Raw genomic sequence first — 13258 nt, 5'->3', positions numbered from 1 at the left:
TCCCCCTTCCCCTCTTAACTCCCTCCCATACTCCCCCCTCCCCCTCTTAATTCCCTCCCATACCCCCCTCCCATAATCCCCCCTCCCCTCTTAACTCATTCCCATACTCCCCCCCTCCTCTCTTAACTCCCTCCCATACTCCCCTTCCCTCTTTACTCCCTCCCATACTCCCTCCATCCCCTCTTAACTCCCTCCCATACTCCCCCCTCCCCTCTTAACTCCCTCCCATACTCCCCTTACCCTCTTAACTCCCTCCATACTCCCCCCATCCCCTCTTCACTCCCTCACATACTCCCCCCTCCCTTCATAACTCCCTCCTTACTCCCCCCTCCCATCTTTACTCCCTCACATACTCCCCCCTCCCCTCTTAACTCCCTCCCATACTCCCCCCTCCCCTCTCAACCCCCTCCCATACTCGCCCTCCTCTCAACTCCCTCCCATACTCCCCCCTCCCCTCTTTACCCCCACCATACTCCCCCTCCCCTCTTATCTCCCTCCCATACTCCCCCTTCCCCTCTTAACTCCCTCCCATACTACCCCTCCCCTCTTAACTGCCTCCATACTCCCCCCGCCCCTCTTAACTCCCTCCGATACCCCCCTCCCCTCTTAACTCCCTCCCATACTCTCCCTCCCCTCTTAACTCCCTCCCATACTCCCCCCCTCCCATACTCCCCCTCCCCTCTTAACTCCCTCCCATACTCCCCCTCCCCTCTTATCTCCCTCCCTCTTATCTCCCTCCCATACCCCCCCTCCCATACTCCCCCCTCCCCTCTTAACTCATTCCCATACTCCCATACTCCCGTGTGGCTCAGTTGGTAGAGCATGGCGCTTGCAACGCCAGGGTTGTGGGTTTATTCCCCACGGGGGGACCAGGATGAATATGTATGAACTTTCCAATTTGTAAGTCGCTCTGGATAAGAGCATCTGCTAAATGACTTAAATGTAAAATGTAAATGTTAACTCCCTCCATACTCCCCCCTCCCCTCTTAACTCCTTCCCATACTCCCCCTTCCCCTCTTAACTCCCTCCCTTACTCCCCCCTCCCCCTCTTAACTCCCTCCCATACTCCCCCCTCCCCTCTTAACTCCCTCCCATACTCCCCCTCCCCTCTTAACTCCCTCCCATACCCCCCTCCCATACTCCCCCTCCCCTCTTAACTCATTCCCATACTCCCCCCCTCCTATCTTAACTCCCTCCCATACTCCCCTTCCCTCTTTACTCCCTCCCATACTCCTTCCATCCCTCTTAACTCCCTCCCATTCTCCCCCCTCCCCTCATAACTCCCTCCATACTCCCCCCCTCCCATCTTTACTCCCTCACATACTCCCCCCTCCCCTCTTAACTCCCTCCATACTCCCCCCCTCCCATCTTTACTCCCTCACATACTCCCCCCTCCCCTCTTAACTCCGTCCATCCTCCCTCCTCCCCTCTTAACTCCCTCCCCCCTCCCCTCTTAACTCCCTCCATACTCCCCCCCTCCCCTCTTAACTCCCTCCCATACTCCCCCTCCCCTCTTAACTCCCTCCCATACCCCGCTCCCATACTCCCCCCTCCCCTCTTAACTCATTCCCATACTCCCCCCTCCTCTCTTAACTCCATCCCATACTCCCCTTCCCTCTTTACTCCCTCCCATACTCCCTTCATCCCCTCTTAACTCCCTCCCATACTCCCCCCTCCCCTCTTAACTCCCTCCCATACTCCCCCTCCCCTCTTAACTCCCTCCATACTCCCCCCTCCCCTCTTAACTCCCTCCCATACTCCCCCCCTCCCATACTCCCCCTCCCCTCTTAACTCCCTCCCATACTCCCCCTCCCCTCTTAACTCCCTCCCATACCCCCCCTCCCATACTCCCCCCTCCCCTCTTAACTCCCTCCATACTCCCTCCTCCCCTCTTAACTCCTTCCCATACTCCCCCTTCCCCTCTTAACTCCCTCCCTTACTCCCCCCTCCCCCTCTTAACTCCCTCCCATACTCCCCCCTCCCCTCTTAACTCCCTCCCATACTCCCTCTCCCCGCTTTACTCCCTCCCATACTCCCCCCTCCCCGCTTTACTCCCTCCCATACTCCCCCCCTCCCCTCTTAACTCCCGCCCATACTCCCCCCTCCCCTCGTAACCCCCTCCCATACTCCCCCTCCCCTCTTACCTCCCTCCCATACTCCCCCCTCCCTTCTTTACTCCCTCTCATACTCCCCCCGCCCCTCTTTACCCCCTCCATACTCTCCCGCCCCTCTTAACTCCCTCCCATACTCCCCCTCCCCTCTTACCTCCCTCCCATACTCCCCCCTCCCCTCTTAACTCCCTCCCATACTCCCCCTCCCCTCTTAACTCCCTCCCATACTCCCCCCTCCCCTCTTAATCCCCTCCCATACTCGCCCTCCCCTCAACTCCCTCCCATACTCCCCCCTCCCTTCTTAACTCCCTCCCATACTCCCCCCGCCCCTCTTTAACCCCTCCATACTCCCCCTCCCCTCTTATGTCCCTCCCATACTCCCCCTTCCCCTCTTAACTCCCTCCCATACTCCCCCTCCCCTCTTAACTGCCTCCATACTCCCCCCTCCCCTCTTAACTCCCTCCGATACCCCCCTCCCCTCTTAACTCCCTCCCATACTCCCCCTCCCCTCTTAACTCCCTCCCATACTCCCCCCTCCCATACTCCCCCTCCCCTCTTAACACCCTCCCATACCCCCCCTCCCATACTCCCCCCTCCCCTCTTAACTCCCTCCCAAACTCCCCCCCTCCTCTCTTAACTCCCTCCCATACCCCCCACCCCTCTTAACTCCCTCCCATACTCCCCCTCCCCTCTTAACTCCCTCCCATACTCCCCCCTCCCATACTCTCCCTCCCCTCTTAACACCCTCCCATACCCCCCCTCCCATACTCCCCCCTCCCCTCTTAACTCCCTCCCAAACTCCCCCCCTCCTCTCTTAACTCCCTCCCATACTCCCCTCCCATCTTTACTCCCTCCCAAACTCCCTTCCTCCTCTCTTAGCTCTCTCCCATACTCCCCCCTCCCCTCTTAACTGCCTCCCATACTCCCCCTCCCCTCTTAACTCCCCCCATACTCCCCCCACCCCCTCTTTACTCCCTCACATACTCCCCCCTCCCCTCTTAACTCCCTCCATACTCCCCACACCCCTCTTTACTCCCTCCCATACTCCCCCCTCCCATCTTAACTCCTTTCATACAGCTCCCCTCCCCTCTTTACTCCCTCACATACTCCCCCTCCCCTCTTAACTCCCTCCCATACTCCCCCCTCCCATACTCCCCCTCCCCTCTTAACACCCTCCCATACCCCCCCTCCCATACTCCCCCCTCCCCTCTTAACTCCCTCCCAAACTCCCCCCCTCCTCTCTTAACTCCCTCCCATACTCCCCTCCCATCTTTACTCCCTCCCAAACTCCCTTCCTCCTCTCTTAGCTCTCTCCCATACTCCCCCCTCCCCTCTTAACTGCCTCCCATACTCCCCCTCCCCTCTTAACTCCCCCCATACTCCCCCCACCCCCTCTTTACTCCCTCACATACTCCCCCCTCCCCTCTTAACTCCCTCCATACTCCCCACACCCCTCTTTACTCCCTCCCATACTCCCCCCTCCCATCTTAACTCCTTTCATACAGCTCCCCTCCCCTCTTTACTCCCTCACATACTCTCCCCTCCCCTCTTAACTCCGTCCATACTCCCTCCTCCCCTCTTAACTCCCTCCCCCCTCCACTCTTAACTCCCTCCCATACTCCCCCCTCCCCTCTTAACTCCTTCCCATACTCCCCCTTCCCCTCTTAACTCCCTCCCATACTCCCCCCTCCCCCTCTTAATTCCCTCCCATACCCCCCTCCCATAATCCCCCCTCCCCTCTTAACTCATTCCCATACTCCCCCCCTCCTCTCTTAACTCCCTCCCATACTCCCCCCCTCCCATCTTTACTCCCTCACATACTCCCCCCTCCCCTCTTTACTCCCTCCCATACTCCCCCCTCCCCTCTCAACCCCCTCCCATACTCGCCCTCCTCTCAACTCCCTCCCATACTCCCCCCTCCCCTCTTTACCCCCACCATACTCCCCCTCCCCTCTTATCTCCCTCCCATACTCCCCCTTCCCCTCTTAACTCCCTCCCATACTCCCCCTCCCCTCTTAACTGCCTCCATACTCCCCCCTCCCCTCTTTACTCCCTCCGATACCCCCCCTCCCCTCTTAACTCCCTCCCATACTCCCCCTCCCCTCTTAACTCCCTCCCATACTCCCCCCCTCCCATACTCCCCCTCCCCTCTTAACTCCCTCCCATACTCCCCCTCCCCTCTTAACTCCCTCCCATACCCCCCCTCCCATACTCCCCCCTCCCCTCTTAACTCCCTCCATACTCCCCCCTCCCCTCTTAACTCCTTCCCATACTCCCCCTTCCCCTCTTAACTCCCTCCCTTACTCCCCCTCCCCCTCTTAACTCCCTCCCATACTCCCCCCTCCCCTCTTAACTCCTTCCCATACTCCCCCTTCCCCTCTTAACTCCCTCCCTTACTCCCCCTCCCCCTCTTAACTCCCTCCCATACCCCCCTCCCATACTCCCCCCTCCCCTCTTAACTCATTCCCATACTCCCCCCCTCCTGTCTTAACTCCCTCCCATACTCCCCTTCCCTCTTTACTCCCTCCCATACTCCCTCCATCCCTCTTTACTCCCTCCCATACTCCCTCCATCCCTCTTTACTCCCTCACATACTCCCCCCTCCCCTCTTAACTCCCTCCATACTCCCCCCCTCCCCTCTTAACTCCCTCCCATACTCCCCCTCCCCTCTTAACTCCCTCCCATACTCCCCCCCGGTCCTATTTACTCCCTCCATGCTCCCCCTTCCCCTCTTAACTCCCTCCCATACTCCCCCCTCCCCTCTTTACTCCCTCCCATACCCCCCCTCTTAACTCCCTCCCATACTCCCCCTCCCGTCTTTACTCCCTCCCATACTCTCCCCTCCCCTCTTCACTCCCTCCCATATTCCCCCTCCCCTCTTAACTCCCTCCCATACCCCCCCCTCTTAACTCCCTCCCATACTCCCCCTCCCGTCTTTACTCCCTCCCATACTCTCCCCTCCCCTCTTCACTCCCTCCCATAATCCCCCTCCCATCTTAACTCCCTCCCATACTCCCCCTCCCCTCTTAACTCCCTCCATACTCCCCCTCCCCTCTTAACTTCCTCCATACTCCCCCTCCCTTCTTAACTCCCTCCCATATTCCCCCCTCCCCTCTTAACTCCCTCCCATACTCCCCCATCCCATCTTAACTCCCTCCCATACTCCCCCTCCCCTCTTAACTCCCTCCATAGTCCCCCTCCCCTCTTGACTCCCTCCATACTCCCCCTCCCCTCTTAACTCCCTCCATACTCCCTCTCCCCTCTTAACTCCCTCCATACTCCCCCTCCCCTCTTAACTCCCTCCATACTCCCCCTCCCCTCTTAACTCCTTCCCATACTCCCCCTCCCCTCTTAACTCCCTCCATACTCCCCCTCCCCTCTTAACTCCCTCCCATACTCCCCCTCCCCTCTTTACTCCCTCCCATACTCTCCCCTCCCCTCTTAACTCCCTCCATACTCCCCCTCCCCTCTTAACTCCCTCCATACTCCCCCTCGCCTCTTAACTCCCTCCATACTCCCCCTCCCCTCTTAACTCCCTCCATACTCCCCCTCCCATACTCCCTCCCTCCCTCCCTCCCTTTCTGTCCATGCCTCTATCTCATAGCTTTTAGAGCTCCTCCAGTCAGTGGCTCTCTGGTGCCAGCAGGTGAAGAGGGGACCATGCTGGAGACAACCAGTGAGGATGAAGCATGGCACAGTGCTTAGCAGAAGAGAGATCTCCCAAGGCTGGGTGTCTCTATATACAAAAGGCCTTTCTCAGCAGCAGGTCAGAAAGACAAACATAACAACAAATAACATTAATGCTGTACTTGTATTATGTAATGTGTACTTGTAAGTGGTCCAACCACCATGCATATTAAAGAGGATCTTGATTTTAATTACTGTTAATGACTCTCTCTCTCTCTCTGTCTCTGTTTCTCTGTTTCTCTCTCATAATCTCTCCTGCTCACAATCTCTCTCTCTTAGAATGTCTCTCTCTCCTTCTCTCCCTCCATTCTTCCCTCCCCCTCTTTATCTTTCCGTTGTCCAGAAGTCTCAACCTGCTTTTCATTTTTTTCCCTTCATTTTTTATTTTTTACATATACAGACAAAAGACAACAGACAGATGCACACAAACATCAACGACATCACACCCGCCTAGACCCACATGTTCCCACCGCATCTATCTCCAGTGCTTGTAAGACTCTATGCCGTATGGCCTCAAATGGTGCTGTTCTGTTTTTCTCTATCGCCCACACATTTTCAATATTTCAATAATAATGCATTTGATTCTTCCACTGTCTTAATGATGAAGGATCATTTGATTCCCAGGTTTTAAGTAAACGTTTTTTTCAAAATGATTGACGAGAAAAGTATGGTCCAACCTATTGGGTATCTCATCGCACCATCATATGCCATGTCTTGAAATATGCAGATAGATGGATTAAAAGTACATGTACATTGTAAAACTCCCGACAGACAACTTTCCACTTTCTAGCTCCCGCCCATAACTTATGGACTTTAAAGCAATTCCAGAAGGCATGAATTATTGAGTCATTGTTCATTTTACACTTAAGACATGACTCTGCATTTGTGATGTAGAATTGGTGAACTTTGTCTATTGTATAATACATTATATACATTAGTTCATACTGGATGCGTACATTTTCGTTAACTGTAATTTCATTAGTTATGTTCCAACACTCCATCTTGTGTCAATATCAGTTATTTTTAATTCTTGGTTCCAATAGTTTATATTTGCTTTTCCAATGGAGTGGATGGACTGTTGCCGGGGTCGATGGACTGTTTCCGGGGTCGATGGACTGTTTCCGGGGTCGATGGACTGCCTTGCAACACAATGAGATTATATCTCCGTATCATTTACTAATTCACCTGATATTCGAAATATCTGCTTCTCAGAACTACAGTAAACAGTAGGACTTATTTACATGTCTTCTACACTGAACCACATACACTTATGATTGAAATAAAGACTCATGTAGATATTAAATCATGTTCTTCTTACATCTCTTTTCAATTATTATTTTGTCACATTAGACGGTGCGTAATTGCATTTGGTAGTTCAATGAGTCATTGAATGTTGAAAAACAATTCAAATCTTTTTTAAAAACAGACATTTTTTCAGGGACCAGACATCCAACCAAAAGCTTTTCCAAATAGATGATTTTATTTCTGTTTAATATACAGCCATTTAGTTCTTCATCCTGGTCACGTTGCAATATCAAACAGTTATATTTTAAACATACAGGCATGACAGGGAAATATAGAAAACTGCATCAAAACTAAACAGTCCTCAACCCTACTGTAGAATATATCAACCTGTGGGATATTGATTCAGTCCATCACTGTCTGTGTGCAGCATCCGTGTATGTGTGTGTGTGTGTGTGTGTGTGTGTGTGTGTGTGTGTGTGTGTGTGTGTGTGTGTGTGTGTGTGTGTGCGTGTGTGTGTGTGTGCGTGTGTGTGTGTGTATTTACAAATGTGCGTATGTGTATGCTTTTTCGTGTGCAATAGAGGGGTTGTGTCTCAGTACAAGCCCCATCTCTTTGTCATAATGTACGGTGGGAATGCATTTCTCTAAGGACGGTTGACTGTGTTAGACACAGTACTTCCAGAAACACTCTGAGTTGCCTCCTCTCTTTCTGAATGGCTTCCTGATGCCAAAGAAGCGACTGACGGGACTTAGGTGACTCTGTTTTTCCAGCAACACCTGAAACAGAGAAGAATTACAGCTGTAGTACTTCATGAGTCATCAAACAGGTGTTCCCAAAACAAAACATGATAGTATCTCAATATATGCTTCTTATCTTCTATTAGTTTAAAAACTCACATCTGTCTTCATCTGTCTTGGTAGTAGTCCAGCTGCACTGAGACCTGAGGGAGACGAAGGGTGAGAGAGGATGTGTTGTAATATTTCTCTTGAATTGAAGTATCACAGTCTATACACTTATGATGTAACTCTTTAGGCAGGTGTCCAACTAGTTTGTGTGATCTCACCATCTCTGCTCAGCTCTCCAGACAGTAGGGATGAGTATCTGAGTCCAGGGCCAGACTGGGGCAGGTATGTCTGCTCAGAGAAAGACAGCTCGTCTGGACTACCTGCACCACCATCCTCCAGAGATACTGAGCACAGAGGAAAACACAGTCAGCACACAGTTAACACACAGTCAATACACAGTCAACACGCAGCAATCTAGTCTAGATATACACTCTGGCTCTTCACTCTCCACTGAATAATCGATGATAAGGGTACAGTTGTGTTTATGTTAATCCAACCATGATGATTAATGACTAATGACTAAGAAGCAGCGACACTTTGATGGCATTAAAAGTGAAAACATCATATTGCACATTCGATATGAACACTGCTACAGTTCTCAGACACAATCAACCAGGTCTCAAAGCAATTATACCATAACAGAAGGTCACTGATTACAACTTGTTTGATTGAAGTTTAATTAAGACTCACACAGGCCTTAATTACATCTGTGACTATTGAACTACTCTGCCTAATAACCTCATAGTACACTAGACTTTCCCAGCAGCGTGGCCTGTTGAGGAGTACGTTTATAAGGGTGGAGGATCTGGTACTCACCAGGACCCAGGTAGGGCATCTCTGCAGAGTCTGTGATGGGATGGGCCAATAGCGAGCCAGAGGCTACCAGCAGGAAGGTCCATGATAGGAGCAGGTTACACATAATTTCCACGGGCCGGTTGTGTCTGGGTTTTCTGGGTGGGTGATGGGTCCTCCTGAGGTCTGGAGAGAGTGGTCTTCTCTCTGCTCTGTCCCCCAATAGGTTATATACCCCATCGACTGCCCCCACTCCACCTCACGTCCCCACGCCGTCCTTAGTGTCACCACAATAGGGTGACACTACCATAGGCCCATCTGATCTCACTCTCTCTCTCTGTATGATAAATCAACATCCAGTCACTCAGGTGAGTTATTGGGAACTATAAAAAGGGCCGTGGGTCTATGCGTCAGGGCCAAAGACGTATTTTACCATCCCGGTGGATTGATTGACTAGTTTTACTGAATCTGTAAATTGGATTTGCCCAGGTGTTCAGAACGCCCTCCTCTCATCTGCCTGTGGAGGGGGATCAGGTGGATAGACTAGGGCAGACAAATGGCAGTTTATTTTATTAATTAATCAACATGCTCTGTGACTTCACATTCATCACATTAACCGACTCAATGCGTGACTTGCAGGCTTTATGGAATAGCATTTAGCTCCTTCACCCCAGCTTCCTACCCAAACACAGGACTCATTGGTCGCTGTTCAATGCATTGAAAGCAGTTAGTGGGAGGTTATATAGGGGAGAGTGGGGTAAGGTGAGGTGAGAGTGGGGTAAGGTGAGGGGAGAGTGGGGTAAGTTGAGGGGAGAGTGGGGTAAGTTGAGAAGAGAGTGGGGTAAGGTGAGGGGAGAGTGGGGTAAGTTGAGGGAAGAGTGGGGTAAGGTGAGGTGAGAGTGGGGTAAGGTGAGGGGAGAGTGGGGTAAGGTGAGAAGAGAGTGGGGTAAGGTGAGGGGAGAGTGGGGTAAGTTGAGGGAAGAGTGGGGTAAGGTGAGGTGTTTTTACATTCGGCATTACTCCATCAAGGGAAATATAGTATTATGTCTAACAAAGATATTTACATATACAGTTGAAGTCTGAAGTTTACATACACTTAGGTTGGAGTCATTAAAACTTGATTTAAAAATATATATATATAATATGTTTATTATTTTCCAATAAAAATAAAAATAAAAAGACAGCAATACAAACAATGACATTCATTGTACTGTTGAATGGGATGGCCAATTTAGAGGACAAAACAAAACTTAACTCACACATACACAAAATAAAACTAAATCCTATTGGAGGCATTGTATCGAATCTTTTCCACATTTCAAAGGTAGGTACAGTCTCCAATTTCCAAAATTGCAACATGAGCCTTTTGGCTAATAGAGTACAAAGAGAGACAGCTTTCCCTTCCTGGTTATTCCCATCAACTGTACCAAACAGAGTGATCAATGGGTCTGGGGCTAGAACTCTATCAAAGGCTTTAGATAAGTCATCAAAAATGAGAGCCCAGTAAGCATGTAATTTAGGGCATGTCCAGAATAAGTGGGTCAACGTCCCCTCCTCCTGCTTGCACCTCTCACACAGTGGTGAGGTGTCCGGGAATATTTTATGCAGTTTTACTTTTGAGTAATGTAACCTGTGTATCACCTTAAACTGTACAAGGTTGTGTCTGGCATTCACTGAACTGTGGTTTATATTCCTGAGAGCTTCTACCCAGTCCTCATCTGAGATTTCTGAACCAGGTTCTTGTTCCCGAGCCCTTTTAATGGTGTCTGTGGATACCTCTATATGGGCCTGTAGCAGATCATACAGTCTAGAGGCCGACCCTTTTGAATGGGGTTTGACAAGGATCAACCTATCTAATGTAGGACTATTTGGCTTTATGCCATACTGTGGGATATGTGTCCTTAAGAAATTCCTGATTTGGAGGTATCTGAAAAAATGTGTTGTTGGCATGTTGAACTTTCCCTGTAATTGTTGAAATGAAGCTAACTGACCATCTATGTATAGATTACCAATTGTTGTGAGCCCCTTCTCCCTCCACTGTGAAAACACCACATCATCCAATGCAGGGTGGAAAGCATGATTCAGGCTAATCGGGCTGTCTATGTAAACAGTGGGTATGTTAAGAAAATACCTAATCTGTTTCCAGATCCTAAGCGTATGACAAATGACTGGATTAGAGTCATAAGTGTCTTTTTTCACATATGATGGGCTATTAACAAGTGCAGGGAGTGAGGAACGTTGACAGGAGGCCTGCTCGATCAAAAGCCATGAAGGCATATCCTTCTGTCTCATCGCAGGTAAAACACAATGTTCAGATTAGCAACCCAATAATACAGTTTGAAGTGAGGAAGGCCAAAGCCCCCCTCTATCTTGTACTTGCATAAATGCTTCTTTGAAATTCTGGCTGCCTTGTTATCCCATAAAAATTGAGTTACTATTGAATCCAGTTTCTTAAAAAAGCTTTGTGGTATGAAATTGGGTAGACATTGGAAGAGGTAAAGAAACCTGGGTAGGACAACCATTTTAATAGCGTTTATACGACCAACCAAGGAAATAGGCAGAGTTTTCCAAAAATCTATATTTTGTTTAAGCTGATATATTTTCAAGTACCAATTCGCTTGCAATCGCTGATCAAGGTCTCTTGTCACTACAATGCCAAGGCTTGTGAACTTGTCCCTCGCTGTTCTAAACGGGGTAGATTGCAGAAATTGCATATCCACAGGCCGTGATATTGGCATCAACTCACTTTTTTGCCAGTTTTCTTGTAGCCAGAGAAGGAGACAAATGTGTTTATCAAGTTAAGTAAGGGTGGAATAGAAGTTTTAGGCTTGGACAAAAACAAAAGAACATCGTCTGCATATAGGGAAATTTTGTGCTGTGTGTCTTTTATTTTAACAGAAGCTATATCGGCACATGCCCGAATGCGAGTAGCAAGGAGTTCCATGGCTATAGCGAAGAGAGCAGGCGAAATAGGGCACCCCTGTCGGCACCCCCGCCATTGGGTGTGCATAAATAATTCTTATCCAATTAATAAATTCCTTTCCAAACCCGAAATGCTCCAGAACCAACATCATATACAGTACTTCCACTCAATCTGATCAAACGCCTTCTCTGCATCAAGAGCTATTACCACTGCCTCAACCTTATGATCATGATACATTACGTTGAAAAGGCGTCTCAAATTGTAGTATATATGTCGGCCCGGGATAAAACCTGTCTGGTCAGGGTGTATGATGTCGAAATATATTTTTTCAATCGGTTTGCCAATATCTTAGTCAACACCTTGTTTTCTATGGGGAGTAACGACACGGGGCGATACGACGACATCTCCATGGAATCTCTATCTTTTTTCAAGATCAGTGCTATTGTAGCCTCATACAGTGTTTGCGGGAGTTTGGCATTTTCTTTGGAGTGTTTAAACATTCGCAACATAAGTGGAGATAGACTGGCGCAGTACTTCTTATAGAATTCTATTACATATCAATCGGGCCCAGGGGCCTTGCTGTTTGGAAATTGTGCTATCGCTGTGTTAATTTCCTATAGTGCAGCAGCTGCCCCCCTGTCTAGTTTAGGAAGTTCACATTCAGCGAGAAAGCGTTCCATAGTTTGTGGATCAGTAGCATCGCATTTTGATTGGTATAGCTCTGAGTAAAACTGCGCAAAGCATTTATTAATATCCTGCGGATCTGTTACTATTTTACCCTTCTTGTCACACCCTGGCCTTAGTATTCTTTGTTTTCTTTATTATTTTAGTTAGGTCAGGGTGTGACATGGGGAATGTATGTGTTTTTGTAGTGTCTAGGGTGGTTGTATGGTTTAGGGGGTTAAATAGAGTAGATGGGTTTGTGTTTAATATAGGTGTCTAGCTGTGTCTATGGTTGCCTGAATGGTTCTCAATCAGAGACAGATGTCATTAATTGTCTCTGATTGGGAGCCATATTTAAGGCAGCCATAGGCACTAGGTTAATGTGGGTAATTGTCTATGTTGTACGTTTGTAGCCTGTGTGTACTTACGTTATTAGCTTCACGATTCGTTTGTTGTTTTGTTTCAGTTTGTTATAGTGTTTGTTGCGTGTTTTTTCCCTTTCTCTACAATAAAAGAGAATGTATTTTGCACACGCTGCGCCTTGGTCCACTTTCTCTCAGCAAGACGATCGTGACAGAATTACCCACCAAAGGACCAAGCAGCGTGTGAAACAGCAACAGGACCCACCTACACAGGATTCATGGACATGGGAGGAGATATTAGATGGAAAGGGACCTTGGGCACAACCGGGAGAATATCGCCTCCCTCGTGAAGAGCTGGATGCAGCTAAAGCCGAGAGGAGGCGATATGAGGAGGCAGCACGGAAGCAAGGCTGGAAGCCCGTGAGTACAACCCAAACATTTCTTGGGGGGGGCTGAAAGTTAGTGTGGCGAAGTCAGGTAGGAGACCTGCGCATACTCCCTGTACTTACCGTGGAGAGCGAGAGTACGGGCAGACACTGTGTTACGCAGTAGAGCGCATGGTGTCTCCTGTACGTGTTCATAGCCCGGTGCGGGTTATTCCACCTCCCCGCACTGGCAGGGCTAGATTG

The 13258-nt window shown here is 49.5% G+C and overlaps 1 protein-coding gene across 1 annotated transcript; it reads right to left on the bottom strand.

Moving 5' to 3' along the window:
• Nucleotides 1-7554: 7554 nt before the first annotated feature.
• On the bottom strand, nucleotides 7555-8878 carry LOC139543253 (urotensin-2-like). The gene is made up of 4 exons (XM_071349501.1): nucleotides 8706-8878; nucleotides 8108-8233; nucleotides 7941-7984; nucleotides 7555-7820 (listed from the first exon to the last, which is right to left on the bottom strand). The coding sequence occupies exons 1-4, from the start codon at nucleotides 8806-8808 to the stop codon at nucleotides 7707-7709; spliced, it is 387 nt and encodes a 128-aa protein (XP_071205602.1). The 5' UTR covers nucleotides 8809-8878; the 3' UTR covers nucleotides 7555-7706.
• Nucleotides 8879-13258: the final 4380 nt, after the last annotated feature.

This window comes from Salvelinus alpinus, chromosome 17, assembly GCF_045679555.1.
Source record: "Salvelinus alpinus chromosome 17, SLU_Salpinus.1, whole genome shotgun sequence".
Lineage (NCBI taxonomy): Eukaryota > Metazoa > Chordata > Actinopteri > Salmoniformes > Salmonidae > Salvelinus > Salvelinus alpinus.
The sequence above is the reverse complement of the archived record's forward strand: the minus strand, read 5'-3'. Positions and strand labels throughout refer to the sequence as shown.